The 17,150-nt window shown below is 39.2% G+C and overlaps 1 protein-coding gene across 3 annotated transcripts in view; it reads left to right on the top strand.

Moving 5' to 3' along the window:
- Positions 1-17,150, top strand: part of LOC136883521 (sortilin-related receptor) — a 698,235-nt gene that overhangs the window by 594,788 nt on the left and 86,297 nt on the right. For all 3 annotated transcript variants that reach the window (XM_067155885.2, XM_067155884.2, XM_068229722.1), the window contains exon 27: positions 4,584-4,739. In XM_067155885.2, the coding sequence (XP_067011986.2) occupies positions 4,584-4,739 (156 nt within the window). The remainder of the gene's footprint in view (positions 1-4,583; positions 4,740-17,150) is intronic.

Raw genomic sequence — 17,150 nt, 5'->3', positions numbered from 1 at the left:
GGTTGACTTTCCGAAACATGTATGTTTAAATAAATAATTTTCTTTCATCAATAAGTGTATTGACAAGCCGGATTCAAGTATAACTATTTTAAATAGTTCTGTAATACATTTCAGACTAGTCAGTACGGATCAATCATCCATATTAACCTACCATGGTTAAGTTTATCAACCGTACTTCTCACTTGTCCTCGTTACATTGCACTCGCATCCAGCACTAGCACATGGCTTGCTCCCACATAGCACAGAAAGTCAGATGTAGGCTACAACAGCTAACATTTGAATCCCGGGTAAACGATTTCTTCTTCTTTTATATTTTTTTTTAATATATCCCCAAATGAATACACCATAACAACTTCAAGCTACAAACACACACAGTCTGGTCGAGCTAATGTTGATGCTAAATGCTTTACAAGAGAGAGCAACCATTCGTGGGGCAGCGACTTGGTGTGACATTTTAGAGATGGATATAGCAGTGGTGGGTGTCTAAGAACGGGTCTTCTGAGAAGTTGCCTTCTTCTCTAGAGAAACCCGCTTTAAATCCCTAAACTCAGCAGGGCTTGTGCAGCTGACCAATTTTCCTGGATGTCCATACACGGTTCATAAACAATTGCAAGAAGCCGGTCTCCATTGCAGAAAAGCTGTTGACCAAGTCTTTCTACGATGAACAGATGGTCGATTAGTGCGCCTTGGCTGAAATGGAGTTAAATTGCTACTGGGATCGTGTGATCCTCTCTGACGAGGCTTCTTTCTGTTCAGCAGAGGTTGGCTCAGTTCATATTTACAGGCCGCAGGAGCCTGGCCGCATGTGCGTCACGTTGGGGATAGATAAGTCTCACATTCTCCAGAATATTGTGGTTCTGAGTGTGAGTGTGCTGTCCAGATGAAGAAATACAGTTCGTGCATGACAAGAGCGGTTGGGTTCTGAACAGGGCTCCATTGAACTGCTCGATTGGATCACTTAACATGTTCACTGCGTATTTCTAAAGCATGACATAATCACCAACCTGAGCAAGATATTTGAGTGGAACTCTAAAAAGTTGGAATAATTAGTTTTTTTGCTAGTTACTTTACGTCACACCGACACAGATAGGTCTTATTGCAACGATGGGACAGGAAAGGGCTAGGAGTGGGAAGGAAGCGGCCGTGGCCTTATTTAAGGTACAGCCCCAGCATTTGCCTGGTGAGAAAATGGGAAACCACGGAAAACCATCTTCAGGGCTGCCGATAGTGGGGTTCGAACCTACTATCTCCCGAATACTGGATACTGGCCGCACTTAAGCGACTGCAGCTATCGAGCTCGGTATTTAAAAAAAAAATATTCCAGCAGAGTCTAGAGTTCTTATTTCTTCATTTCTCCGAATACAAAATATTACAAACAGAAATGAAATTCTTCATACACGTTAAATAAAAACCTTGAACAAAATTATATTTCCCATAGTTGCAGTTCTCCGTTCCACCACATTACATTTCTGTCTTTCTTTTCTATGTACTACCCACACAAACCTCTCTCTATTTGGGGCACACATTATCCATTATTCAATTGTAATTTAGCTAGACTCAAGTTTTCTGTTGCACAAGTGCGGGCAGAAGGGAAATGTGCGGTGGCGAACCAATTGGAGCGTAGAGGGGAGGAGGTGCAGAGGCGTGTCTCCAAGTACACAGTGTGCCAGCTTAGCATTGGCCAGCAGGTATTCATCGTTGATCACGCGGAATTTGAAATGTCGCACCTTTTAGGCCCCATAGTTAACGCCCTAATGAATGTTGGCACCCAAAATTGATGCGGACATCGTTTTTACGTACACCTCCATGTGTTTTCTAAGTTTCATCGCGATCGGCGACTTACTCATTGCCGATGTTCCCTTGTGAGACACATTAGAGTTAGCTGGTGCCATAGGAAAATTAGAAAACATACCAACATGTGTAGAAGACCCATTAAGACCCATTACATGAATTACTTTCAGGCACCAAAGCACTTGAAGAGAGAGCAGAAGGAGATCCCCGGGGAACATTATCCACACTAGATCCCAGAACGACATTATCACTAGCGACCACAGTACAAGATTGAGAAGCTGAAGATACAGAAATAGGAGTAACCCTTTCACTTTCACACGACGCAGAAGGGGAAGACACTTGAACCTCAGAACTTGAATTAGGCAGTTCATTCCCTTCTAGCAAGGCAAATATCTTAGAAAATTGTGTTAATAAAGATTCACACCCCTGCCGTTCATTTACTGGAAAATTGACAGAAAAAAAAAACTTGAACCTGATCCATGTAATGTTGTAATTGGGCTTGTTGTAATTGACCACGTGAGGTCTCGGAAGAACAGAAGGACAAAGAATGGCATTAAATTTTGACTATTTATCTCTATACACTGCTAAAGATGAGCACAATTCGTCTGTCGTTAACGCAGGAATACTTACCGGTAAATTAAGGGACTGTTTCAACAGGCTCGTGTCATTTCCTGCTAAATTTAATTTACGAATTTGAAGTTCATAAGTTAATTCTTCCTTTCTCAAATGAAAAGGATTAGGGATAATATGAGACATGCTAACAGCAAGAAACTGCACAAACTTTAAGGTTAATTAAGTGTTACCGCCGTCACCATCTCTTTCTTATACAACGCACGCTCTGCTAACAAAACGTTGTCACCCCAAAACAGGCAACATTGATTAAAAGAACACATTTAAATCAATAATAATAAGGATAAAGGGAAATATATCAAACAAAACAACAGTTATAGTCATCGCAAGTTTTGGAAAGTGACGTTCCTAGATACCGAAACAACAGGATTACCAACATGACAACTAGTGAAGGATGTGAGAAAGCGGGCTGGGATTCCTAAGAGGATGGAGTATTACTTGACGTTGTAGGGAAAGAAACTTTTAACGCGCTTGCCCTTCAGTCCACATTTACTGACAAATTAAAAGAAGGCTTAACATGAAAACAGAAGAACAGCAAATTAAAACAAAGGTAACATTGGCAGTAAAGGTGTTAACGAAGAATAACGTAAATTAACCACGAGGTTCGTATCCATGACTTTCAGTAGACACAAATTTAACATTACAGGAATCTGTGCTGCCGCACATCATTTTCTACCTTACCTAAAGGCATATTTAACCTGAAAACACAAAACTCTTCACAAAGTGCATGATGAAACATAACCGGCAGCATCTTAATTACAGGCGGTAATCTTTTAAAGTTACCTTGAAGAAAATGAAATCAACTTTACAATTTGATTTACAAGGAAAATAAATTTAAAAAACTATAATTTGAAATTTAATGCAGAGGCCTTTGGAGTTGCTGCCTTTCCTAAAATGCTTCAGACGCATAGCTCCAACTCGCATGCATTATATCGGAACAGAATTACGGGAGGCAGTCCCGGAGGAACATTAGTTTTACATGTAAACAACAAAATATGTTAATTAAAAGAAAAGCGAATTGCCTCCAAAATCAAAAGGATATGCCTAGCTGTAGAGCTAATGCATTACAAGAAAGGTGGCTAAAGCCAAGGTCTAAGGTAAACTCTGCATGTAAAAGAAATTTACGTATTAAAGTTCGAGTAGAGAAAACATGCTTAGGCTGAGGTGGCTGGAGCCCACTGGCGGGACGACGCCCGAAGTGCGTCCGGCTGATGGACTGTTCTAAAACCAAAGACGCGGACAAGAGGCCTGCTTCCACCAAGGAGCCAAAAGCCAGAAATTAAGAACTCTACATTTTTTGTGATAAAGTGTTTACAAGTTCTCAAACATTTCAGTTGTGACACAAAAGTTTCATCAGCGGAATTGCACGTGGAGTACTGGCTGTTTCAAAAATAAAGACCCTTTTAAATATTTCAAATTACACACTTACACATTTTAGAAATGACAGTACAATTTAGTTCAGAAATTCTTCTTTAGAGTTATGTTCTTCATAGGCCTAAATTTAAAGTCTTAATAATAGTAGTAATAATTTTGTCCAGTCATAATTAAAGTTCCTCTCCAGTCCAAATTAAAATTTTACATTCTTCCTAGATCGAAACTTCTTGATCTCTCTGAATTAAATAAAAAAACATATAACAATAAATTTTAGAACTCTGATTTCTCCATCCTTTCTTGGTGACTGTGGTTACATCTCGTTTGTCAGGCTTTCCAGATCCTTGGACGTCTTAGTTCTGGGAATACCGGGCGAGTTGGCCGTGCGCGTAGAGGCGCGCGGCTGTGAGCTTGCATCCGGGAGATAGTAGGTTCGAATCCCACTATCGGCAGCCCTGAAGATGGTTTTCCGTGGTTTCCCATTTTCACACCAGGCAAATGCTGGGGCTGTACCTTAATTAAGGCCACGGCCGCTTCCTTCCAACTCCTAGGCCTTTCCTATCCTATCGTCGCCATAAGACCTATCTGTGTCGGTGCGACGTAAAACCCCTAGCAAAAAAAAAAAAAAGTTCTGGGAATGTGAGAGACAAGCCAGTGAAGGACAGCGGGATGGAGATAGTACTGCTATAGGGGGCTGCTGGTATAGTGATTGTTCCTTCCAACTTGTATTATGTTATTTAATACAGAAGAATATGATACCATCCCTGTATTCTTTAACGAACTTCTTTCAGGTATACCATTGAAAGAAGTGAATCAGCTTGTAGCTTCACTAGTTAAAGGCCACGGAACAACAGTCTTCCTGCAGTGGAAGGCCCCTCAAGATAATCGCACCAGTAACTGGACATATGGTATATACTATGCCATCAATCCCAAGAAGCTGTTCGAAGGTGAGTAATCAGGTAATCCACATGGTGAAAGTCAGACGTAATTCAGGAGAAGTCAGGAAAGTTGAATTTGGTCATGGAAAGTTGTGAACACTGTTGTATTTCCTGAAGTTAGTGGAATTTCCGCATTTATGGACATTTTGAAGGGAAAGTTTTATGCTCTAAGCTGACATAATCCAGGTTATAGTAGCATATGCAGTGCTAGTGAATTAATATGGTCACTACAAGTGTATGAATGCACTTGTACTTCTGCTGATTATTTAAAAAATTTGAGTAATTCATAATTTTAGTTTGGGAAAATGAAACTTTTATAAAGAATAAAAGTAGCTGTTAATTTAGATGAATGTTTTAGTCTAAATAGCAGCCTGGAATAATATTGTGAATCACTTTTAGCTGAAGTAACTTGTCAGAGGAGTGTAATTGTGTTATTTCTTCAGTACTGAACACTCTGGGGTGATGGAGTATTAACACATTCCTGTAAATGGAATTGCTTACAGTGATATTTTTGGCAGCCATGCAGGTTTGTCATCATCATCATCATCATCATCTTTCTTCCATGTGTCCCGTTACAGTCTTGCATTTTTCTTTTTGCAAGACTTGAAAGCAATCAACTGTCCTTCGGATGGGTTGCTAGCCTGAAGGAAGTACAAATAAAATTTAAATTAAGAATAAGTTAAAATCCAAAAACATAAACTAATCGGTGCTCACTTCGGAGGGCCTGTAGTCCCATCACAGGACAGATGGAGAAGACTTTAAGACGTACAAATGAGAGACGCTCTCACTGAGCTGCTGGTCGCAATTGGGAGCTAATCAATTAGGGCACAAGAATTACACTCGCGGCTCTTACGTTCACCAATCAGAAATCGCGTTATTTGGCCATCCGAGCTCCTAAATTTTGATGAGGAAAGATCTTTACAACTTCAGAAATTTCCTTTCTGATGAAACAGGAAATGACTAGAAGCATGGCACGTGTAACTACACCCTGCCACAAAAGTCTTTACCTTAAATTCTACACAATTGCACAATAACCAAATTAATTTAGTAGAGTTGCAGAATAATTAAATAGCACCAAATATCTTATATGCATTATTTCTTCAAGTTACATAAATGATTTATAGAGTTTGCATTCTCAAATTAAAGGACACTGTCCTTGACATACAGAAAATAAAATGATAATAATTTTATATAGCATAAAACAAAATTCCAAAAATTCTTCTTCTTGGTCCTCATCCAAAATGATCATTTTAAATATCACACTCGGTCAATTTTTCAAGGCAAAACAAATGAAGATGATGACTCTTGTCCTTTGGTAACATCTTTCTTAAACACAGCTGTTTTAACACTGTAAGAGTTGACATCTTTAACATTACCCAGGAATGTGTTTCGTTCATAGTCGTACTGAATATCGGATCCTTCCTTGATTTTGGCATCCAGCAGTCCTGGAAATTTCTGGCAGAGGTACCGAAAGCAGGGACTGGCTCTATCCAAACTCTTCACGTACTGCTTCATAATTCCCAATTAAATATGTAAAGGGGGCAGTAAGACACTTTGAGGATCAATTAATGGACTGTTTACAATGTTTTTTCTACAGAAACGAATTGTTTCCTCTTGGGCCATTCAGACACTAACCAGTGACTATCCCTGTCCTGAGATTCCCACTCACACAGAAAACACAGGAACTTTGTTTATCCTTCTTGCTGCCCTAATATGATACTGCACACTTTTAAATCACAGCACAGTAACAATCTGTGTTCATTGTAGTTCAGTTTCTGCAACACCATAGATAAATTGTGATAGTTTTCACAAAGAGATGTTGAAGGGGTAACTGGCACTAAAGCAAGTTTGTTTCCATTGTGCAGAAGAACACCTTTGAGACTTCTTTTACTAGTATCAATAAATAGTCACCAGTCCTTTGCTTGGTAAATAGTTCCAAGACAACGAATCAAGCCAGGGATATCACAGCAAAACATAAGTTCTCTTCTTCGACAAAGAACTGCCAGAATTCTTCCTCCCGATTTCTGTAACAATATGAATTTGTCCTAGAAAGTAAAAATTTCTCTTTTTTAACCTTGATCATAAAAGTTCACTCTTTTCTTTAGTGAGGCCTAGGTCACGCACCAATTTAAGTCACACTGATTATAAAGACGTGGAGTTTTATCCTCAACATCCAGTACAAAGGTATCATCACCAGCATCCTCTGCACTTGAAGATGACGAAGACACACTCTCTGGTAACTGTATTGGTGGTTTTGGGACAGGAATATCAGATCCATGTGTTACAGGGGTTATGGCAGATGGAAGGCAGGGATACACAATGTGTCAAAATGATTTCTTTGTTCCTGCCAAGCCATTGGTATTCCGAATGGCATTGACAGCAACTACCCATTGTACCATTGCTACAGGTTTTCTACATACGTTCTACACACAAGATAGGGTGCAAAATTCTTGTCCCGATCACCTAACTACATGCCAAGTACAGGCTTTTTATAAATGGTGTAATATTTTGCTTGTGGCCTGTAATTGTATACTGGCCACATATATAACAAAGAGTTCACTGCCACTTGCTGTTTTAACACAAACTAACTCACTCAATCGACTTCAAGTGCACGTTGTAACTTGTAGACAAAGGCGTGACACATGTTCTCAGACTAACGAGAAACGCGATCTTTGAATTTTGACCTTGTCTGACAGTGTGCATGCGTGAATTGCAACTGTTCTAATTGTTCTTCCGGTGTTCCTGTATGATTACCTACACCCCTCCAAAACAGAGCATGTACAATATTTTCTCTCAGACATGTCCATACCTGCATTCCATACAACCAATCCAAACCTCATTTACAACAACGAAGCTCCATTAGACGGACTTGTGACAAATCTGTACGTGATATGAAATAACGTATTATTTTTTTCATAAGGAGACTAAATGTAAAGTATATCATATACAATTACTTTTGCCAGAAAATCTTAACAGGCCGGTGTTATTAGTCTATTTACTCGTCTATATTACACCACAGTCTGTAGCATTCTGCAGAGACCCAGGTTCGATTCCCGGTACTGCCACGAGGGCTGGTATGTGGTTGTAGTGGTACCTGCAGCTCACTTCCATTGGGGGTTCAAAATGGAAACACACTGGTCGTAAGATGTGACAAGAAGGAAGGTGGTATAGCAGAGTGGGTGTATAAAAGAAAATATAATAAAAGGGCTGTTGACTGGTGACGAGGCATGATCAAAAAGTTTCCTTCAGGAGACATGCAACATAGCGAGACATGTAGGCAAAGGGATTAGAGTGGTAGTCGTGTCGTGCCGAGGTGCGTGCGCTGAATGTGAACTACGGTGACCGTTATTACCAAATGTTTCCCCACAGGACCTGCGTGCTTTTATTCTGTTCTTGGTAGCTGAAGGACAAACACCAGTGGACATCAACCGGAGCAGCATGTCTGTCAAAAACCTCCGTTGTGGAATAGTACACCACGTTTCGACACAAGACGCTGGTCACTACAGGAGCTTTAAATTTTGATGCAGCATTTAGTTCGGTTCCTGAGATCATGGCAAAACATTGTTTTTAAAAATTGCCGTTGGAATGACTGATGTCTAGAGAATGTTGTCCACACGCAATGACATACTGCTGTAAGTCTCTGACTGATGCTGTTATACTGTATAGAGTAGTAAATAAGTTACAGGATTGGACTGCAAAAAGACCAGGCATTTTTGTGGGATGGGCAGCTAGACTATTTATCTCTTTGGTAGCGGCAACAGAACAAAACTACTAGATATACGATCATTATAATACGCAGCTTTCTTTCAGTACCATGGGCAGCCAGTGCCCCAGGGACAATCCAGTTACAGATTTATATTAGGCTTCACAAGCAATTGTCAAGGCCATTAAAGGAGTTAGCTAGAGCTGTCAGCTGTGCTTCTAGAATTGCACACTTCGTAACTCTTGTAAGAGGAAAAGTTTGAATAAACACATGAATCTTACAAAACTAAAATTTTAACACTGTGTTAACTAGCAAATTTCATATACAGTAAAACCTTCATGCATCGTTTTTCAAGGGGGAGGGGGAAAATGACAATGGATGCGGGAAAAACGGTAAATGTGGGTGACATAAAATAGGGGGAAAGCAAAATAATAAAATATGGGTACTGTATTTGGCCTTTTTTCATCATGTAAATAATAATAATAATAATAATAATAATGGTGTGCGGCCTCTGAAGCCGGGTGCACATCTTTCGAGTTGTCGCGTGATAGGCGATCTGCGCACTTATGAAAATGTGGCTGTACCCAAGATGAATCTTAATGCGTAAGTTGGCACGCACACAGCCCCCGAACTGTTGGAATTAACCAACAAAAGTTAAAATTCCCAACCCGTTCGTGACCCCTCAAACTGAAGGCCAACACGTGCTAACCATTTATTCATGGAGCCGGACATGTTCATACTACACATAACGGTATCAAAATATTGCAATCATGATATACGCGATGAAAATTAAACGCGACGTTTACGCCATTCCGTTTCAATTTTCCTTACATCTTGCGGTAATTGGAAAACCTTCAAGGTCAGTTCTCTTATTGCAAATTAATGATATACGTGGATATTACGGTGATAACCTGTATTATGGTAAAGATTCAGTAGACACTTCGCAAACGATAGGTTAGAGATCCCACATAACGCGGCTCGGACGAGGTCACAGTGGGCTAATCGATGCTGCCAACTAGTTAGTTAGTTTCAAGACCAGCCTAGTAAAATTATTGGCCTAGTTTGTAACAAAACAACTGGGCAGGGGGCAACAAAGTGGTCAACAGGTCTCTAGCATCCCACACACATGGACGTATGGGTTGGAGGTGTTGGGGGGGTGTTTGTTGGGTTTACTAACAATAGTTTTGAAGTCAACAAGGACTTTATTATGTGCTTGCTTTAATGCTTTTTGTCTAAGCTTTTGTGTGTACAGCTGATGATGATTGCAAAGCGATTGAAACATGTAGTGTTATTTTTAATGGTATTATAAATTGCCAAAGGCAAAATAAAAAGTTATCGATTAGGTGGAAAATATTTTCTTATAAAACCATCAGATTATATCTTCTATACAACTATGAAGTGAATAGTTTGTAATACGAATGCTAACCAGGCAGGAAATAACGCAAGCACTTACCTAAGACTAAAGGTGAAAATAGCAAAAGTAAGCAAAAACATCATATTTCTTAAAGAATACCTAAAAAAAAGACTTAGTACCTGAATTTCTCAAAGGAAATCAAAAGAAAAAATGACGTTCAGAATTTCAATCCGCAACACAGAAAATAGTTAATCGAACTTGGTTAAAAAAGGAGAAAAAATTCATGTTATAAAAACAATTCCTCAATCGTGAATTATACTTAGCACACCTCACAGCTTTAGCTAACCTACTACCGTTAGAATGGGATTCCTTCCTTAAACAAAGTATGGATAAAATAGATCAGTTAATGGAAAAGAAACAAGTCACACTAAACAAGAAACTAGAGAACCTGAAGAGGACAATCCGAAAAAGGGAATAAGCCATAGTTCAAACCAACCTTTGATCAAGAAAGGTACCCACCCCCAGTTGAAAACTTATCGGACAGTTTTCACAAAACATGAATTACAAATATTAGGTAAAGGCCTGAATTATAAATGGCACAGCTCCAACCAAAGTAAGGATCTAACCCTTACTTTAGCAGAAACTGAAGCAGCCGTACAAATTCTCCCGGCCGAAGTACAAATCCCTTCCGTAATAGACGGATTTTAGAAAAATGATGATAACAATAGGATAAACGATGAATCACAACGCAAAATCAGGCAAAGCGATTGCAGTGGGTCCTCTAGAAACCATTTGCACTTACATACTACGATCCTAGAAATAGACGAGCAATCTTTTACATTGGTCAGCGTTGAAAGACGCCCTTTCCACGTCATTTATTCGCTGTTGACAATTAAGATGCCAGATACCATACCACCTGGACTATATGTAGGAAATAAAAAACATACACCTCAACCCAGGATCGACCGTCGACCTCCTGCATGCTAACCCAAAACTCTATCCACTGCACAAACTGTACAGCACGGCTAATAATTGCTGACAGAGGTAGTTACCCTACATGTGGTTACAGTGTTGCCACATTGCCACTCTTCAACGTCCTTTTCTGCCGGATATACTCGCAGGACGATCTTTTGTGAGAGACAATTTTTTTATTGCTGACATGTGAGGAGTTGCGCTGCGACGCCCGAGTGCGCAAATTTCGTTTCACAACTTTTACGGAGTTTTAGGTTAGGTATGATCACGGTTCACCTTACGCAACCCAGCGCTTGTCTCTGCTACCAAATGTAACCGCTACTACAGTGGTTACACAAAACAAAGCACTAAACACAATAACAGGGGGAAGTTAAGAGCAACTATACAACATCAGAAACCACTACAAACTCAGGAACATCAACTGAAATTACGCGGATCTCCGCCGACCAAAATATACGTAAATATCAGTAGGGCCCACTAGTGGCCAATAAACCAGGAAGGTGGAAGGAACTACGACCTACTGGGACCAAGGACATGGCTTAGGTTGCAGATTCGGAAATAATTTGCCATGATCCTTAAATTTGAAAAAATATTATTTACAAGTGAAATTCTACAAATACGTTCCGAAACCAAATCCACAAACTTGTAACTTACGAACTATAAGCTCCGTGATACACATAACTTAGAGGTTCTTTGATAATATCTACGTATAAGTTACAAAATTCCAAACCAACTATACATCTAGTTACAAATCCAGTTGTACAATGCAATTTACAGTGAAGTAAACGTACTTTCCAAAACTCTAGCGTACATCAAGTGACACTGAACTACCAGAGGCAAACCCCAAGGTAAATATATCAAACTACAATCTACATATTTAGTGAAATACGAAATGGGAATGCCTCGAAAACAAACAGGCAAGCCCTAGCTGAAAAGCTAAGGCGTCATAAATAATTAATTTGGCAAATCTAGGTTAGGCTAGGGCAGACTCCTATACGAAATAGCAACCGAACATTACGGAAATTTTAGCCGGAACAGAATTCAAGAGTGCTTAACCGAAAGTGGCCCATCCCGGTAGCGAAGCGTCGCACACGACGTAAAAAGTTCAGACAGACCAAGACAAACTAAGGCAGACCGAATTATCACGAACGCTGCCTCGCTCTATATATATATAGGAAAACCCTGGCCTTGGAGTAGCCAATCAGAATGCATGAGTCCGCCCATCCCCTCCTAGGTTCACCAGTCACAACTCCAACTTTAGTCACGAACTTAACCTACCTTCTCGAATACGCGATCGCGAACCTTCCATTTCCAGAAGTGTCAGAAAATATATTCTAGAATACCTAACCAACAAAAGGCAACACACCCAAGTTTCTGGATACTTCCAGTAAATATAGAACTCAATACTACTATTTACAAATACATGCGTTACAAATATTACACAGTACAGGTTAGGTCATTACAAATAAAACATTATATCATACTTTACAAATGAAGTCTTCAAAAAACACTTTGCACTTCCACTACATGTTCACCTGTGACAGAAACAATATGAATAACCAAAGGGAAAATCCCAGGCATGCGCATAGCCTAAATATAAGAAATATAAACATGGTGGTCCCATGGGTAAGCAAGCAGCCAAGACAGGTGTGGAGGCAAAAGAAAAAGCACCTTACGAAAATGCAAAAATAAGATATAGATACAAGATTAAAATATAAATTTAGCTGACCGATACATCATTCTTTCGCTCCCCTCTCATACCAACATACGTGTACACATTCAGACACACCCGGGGTCGGCAACCAATATGATCACCAGCGCCAGTCAAACGGTGAACTCAATTTCATATAGCATGACTCCAAGGTCACAAACGAGGTTTCATTAATATCAGAAGTCGCGTGCACAGCACAAAGGAATTTAGCTGTGGGACCAGAGAAATCCCGTAGTCATGCGCAAACCCATTAGGTTTAGCATTTCGTACGACACGAGTGGAACCTCACGTCGACACGAAGGGCAAACGGTCATTAGATGGCGAATTGCATTAGAATGCAGTGCACATGAAAAGAAGTAATATGAGAACCAAGTATCAACATATCATAATCACAATAACCACAAGAAAACATGCAGCCCTTTCATACTGCGGAGCGAAAAGATGCACATCAATCAGCAGTGAATAATAGAACAAATATTATGAAAGAACAGTCGAACAAATAATAATATGAAAGAATTACCATACCTGGAATATTAACCAGCAAGGTAAGAAGAAGGATGGTAGTATAGGCTAAGTTTGAATTGTTTAAAAACCCTTTTGAAAGTCAAGAACGCTACTCGATCTGTGTGGGGTCCATTTTTATTCTGTTCTCTAAACCAAAACAAAGATTCGAGTCAAAGAGATAAAATTAGTATCTCATCGGAAAGATCGATCATCCGTGTTCACCATCGAGAGAGCTGCCCTCTCTAGTACAATCATGGAAATAGTTAAGTCATTCAAGTTGAGGCCGGAAGAGGCCATTAGCAATAACAGAATAGTTACCTTTATGAATTTGCTATGCAGACATGGCTCAAGTCTTAGTATTTTGAACGTCGTGAACACCTTAGACCCAAATATACAGTTTGCTATTGAGGAAGAGAAAAATGGTTCGATGAACTTTCTAGACGTTAAAACAACTAGGAAAGGAAATTAGTTTCACATAGGAAGCCTACATTCACTCCAACCACGATTAATATTAAGAACTGTTTACATCCCGACTCACAGAAGAAATCTGCGTATTTTAGCTTTACTAATAGAGCCTTCGAGATTCCTTTAACCAACAAAAAAATAAAAAACTTGCTTTTATCCGACAACAGGCCTTGATTAATGGCTTTAAAGTTATTAATGGGTTAATCACCAAACGTAAATGCAGACAACAAATAAATTTAGTAAAACAGTCGGAGAAGTACGTGAAGTTCACCTACAACAATCCTAACATTTACGTAATTACTAATTTATTTAAGAAGTACGACATCAAGATAGCGTTTTCAACAAATATTAATGCTAGGCACAGGTTTTCAACCATAACACAGTTAACAAGTACAAAGAAGGAAGATTCCAAGATTCAGGAATTTTTAGGTTGATTTGCAACCAATGCAAGGCTACGTATGTAAGTCAGTCTGGACGAACTTCGCAATAAGGTATCAAGAACACGTCAATCCGGAAAAATATAGGTTTTCCGCAAGGGGAGTACATATGAAAGAGACGGGTCATAAATTTACAGACATCAAATGAGACCTTGTAATTAATAGATTAAATAAAGGAAGACTGATCAACAGTTTAGAAAATATCCATATTTTTCTTGATAAGCTAACAAACAAGGACAAGAACTTAAATGAGATGAATGAACAGAGAAATCCCTTATATCAACATATACTGAGATATACAGATTTATTAGGTAGGAAACAAACACGCCCAAGTGTAACAGGCAGGCACGAGGACTCTGTCACACCCAGAAACTCCCTCCATGCGAGAAGCAACGGATGACGACACGACATTGCTTCCCCTCTCCCTCCGAATTACGCTAGCAAGCAGAGCACATCACACCGCTATTACACCAGATCAAGAACGGTAGATACAGACCCACACACGTAAACACGGGGAGTAAAGAAATTGAATCGGACAGGGGTAAGTTAAAAAAGTTCTCAATCATTTTTCCATTATTTAACCGAAAACAATTCTTTAAACAACACTTTCAGAGACAATTTCAACTAACTGGTGCATATTTTTCTGCCATTTACAGATCGTGCAACAAGCTATCCAACCTGAAATGTCTGTGAACACAACTCCTAACTTAAACCAACAGTGGATTCACCTTTTGAACTTAGAAAAGGACATACAAGTAGATCAACCTTTTCTATACATTTTCCAGCACAGTACAATGCGGCTAGGAAGAAGACTAGAATTCAATTAAAGAAGAAGCACATTCTAGTTAAAAACATTTCTTCAAAATTACAACACCCACTTCTAGTATTAAAACAATACGTGATTTTAATTACGCCTTCGGGACTTACGACATTTTCGTTCAATAAGATAGAAGTTTTAACGTATTTTAAATTAACCTTCTTGTCACCCGTACACCCCCCGCCTCCCTCCAACCTTTACTTAACAATAGTTTTAAAGTCAACAAGGATTTTATTATGTACTTGCTTTCTATACAGCTGATGATGATAACATGTACTGTTATTTTTAATGATATAAATTGCCAAAGGCAAAATAAAAATGTATCGATTAGATGGAAAATATTTTTTTACGGAACCATTAGATTATATCATCGATACGACTATGAAGTGGATAGTTTGTAATAGTATATTTTTCTTGCATACAATCGATCCATGCAGGAAAATTGTGGCCGAGGCCAAATCTTTTTTGACGATTGATGCGATAAAACGATAGTTCGAGGAGGGAATTTAACATTGGTTTATATGGAACATTTTTGGAACTGAATAAATCGAACGATGGATGTGGGAAAACGACAGTTCCGGGAACGATGCAAAGAGGTTCTACTGTATTTGTTCATGAAAACATCCCTGAATGCACATGATGGCAAAAACTTCCTTATTGCGGCTTCAGGGTGTTATTTTTCAGAACTTTTTCGTATTGCGTCTATAAAGGTTATCTTCAACGCTACTGGCCATGTTAACAATATAGGTTCTAAGCCGAGGGTCATTTTTAAACCAAGCAAGAAGTTTTTTAAAAAGTTCAACTTACAATTGGGCAAATACAGTAAGTAGGATTGAACAAGGAAATTGCACAAAAGCCAGTTTATAATTTTTTATTTCGACTGATGTCTTCAATGCATACTATAGGAAACAGTAGTGAACAGTCCAATAAGAACTTACCTCTATTGTGTTTCTTAAGGAACGAGTTGGCTCTTGAGCTTGCATTCAGAAGATTGTGGGTTTGAATCCCATTATTGGCAGCCCTCAAGGTGATTTTCCATGGTTTCCAAGGCTGTACCTTAATGAAGGCCTTCCCAGTCTGTGTCAGTGCGACATAACACAAATAGCAAAAGACAGAGTTTAATATTTCTCCTCAGCCTGTGTTTGTTTTTGATTTTTGAAGTAAAGGAACTTGGTGCCTTGAATACTTTATTGAATTTGATATGTCTTAATGATGCGACATCACAACTTGATGACGGACATGACTGTTGCATGCGTGTAACCATTTTCAACAATACAAAGTCATCTGACCAATCGGAAATAGGCTTGGAAAGTGCCAACTTCAATTAATGAAATACATTTACAAAAATTAAAAGTCCCTTCATAACATCTTGCCCCCCTTGAAAGGAGTTCTTTCAACTAAATATTGTAATCTTATACCTATTGTAAAAATACTTATTCTTAACATGCATTAATACAAAACCCTATATATCATATTTTTATGATTAAAAGAAAATAATATTGAAATTATATCTTTGATGAAAATGACACAAAGTTAGAAATATCACAGGAAATCTTTAATTCAGTTCTCCTTGTCATCCCCTTCAATGGGAAGAGGGCATATTTTCTTGATGCTTCGGGTGAAAGTTCCACCAGCCGTCTGAACGGTGACAACCCTGACCTCACCATCTCGTCCAGGGTGAACTTGAACTATCTTACCTCTGGACCACTCTAGAGGAGGGATGTTGTCCTCAATTAATAGCACCAAAGAATCAACATCAATACGTCGATTGGTATCATGCTACTTGATGCTTTTTTGCAATTCCTGCAAGTATTCTCGCTGTCATCTCTGCCACAACCGCTGCCGAATTTTCCGCAAATGCTGCCAACGTGACAAGCGGTTATCGGGTTCTCTCACCAAATCCCTTTGCACAGGTTGCACGATTGAGTCACTTAGAAGAAAATGTGCTGGTGTTAGGACTTCTAAATAATTTGGAACATTTGGAAAGGGAGAAAGGGGACGTGAATTTAATACAGCCTCTATATCACAAAGAATAGTGTAGGTTTCTTCGAAAGTTAGCACGCGTCCCTGTGTTTCAGTCAGCAAATGTCTCTTCATCATCTTTACAGTGGCTTCCCACAATCCCCCAAAGTGGGGTGACCAGGGAGGAATGAAACTCCACTGTATCTGCTGCTGAGCGAGTGAGGAGGTAATGGTCGTTGACCCCTTTTCCGAAAAGGACTGGATATCTTGTAGTGCGTTGGCTGCTCCAATGAAATTCTTCCCATTATCAGAGAAAAGCTGCTTGCACAAACCTCTTCTCGCTGTAAAGCATTGCAGTGCAGCTAAGAAAGGTTCGGTTGTTAGCTCCGACACCAACTCCAAATTAATAAACTTAACCATGATAGGTTAATATTGTGTTTGGTCCGTATTGACTGGTCTAAATGTACAATATAACTATTTATAATAGTTTATTTA

This window comes from Anabrus simplex, chromosome 11 (genome assembly GCF_040414725.1).
Source record: "Anabrus simplex isolate iqAnaSimp1 chromosome 11, ASM4041472v1, whole genome shotgun sequence".
In the NCBI taxonomy this organism is placed as follows: domain Eukaryota; kingdom Metazoa; phylum Arthropoda; class Insecta; order Orthoptera; family Tettigoniidae; genus Anabrus; species Anabrus simplex.
Note: the sequence above shows the minus strand (reverse complement) of the source record. Positions and strands in the feature narration are given on the sequence as shown.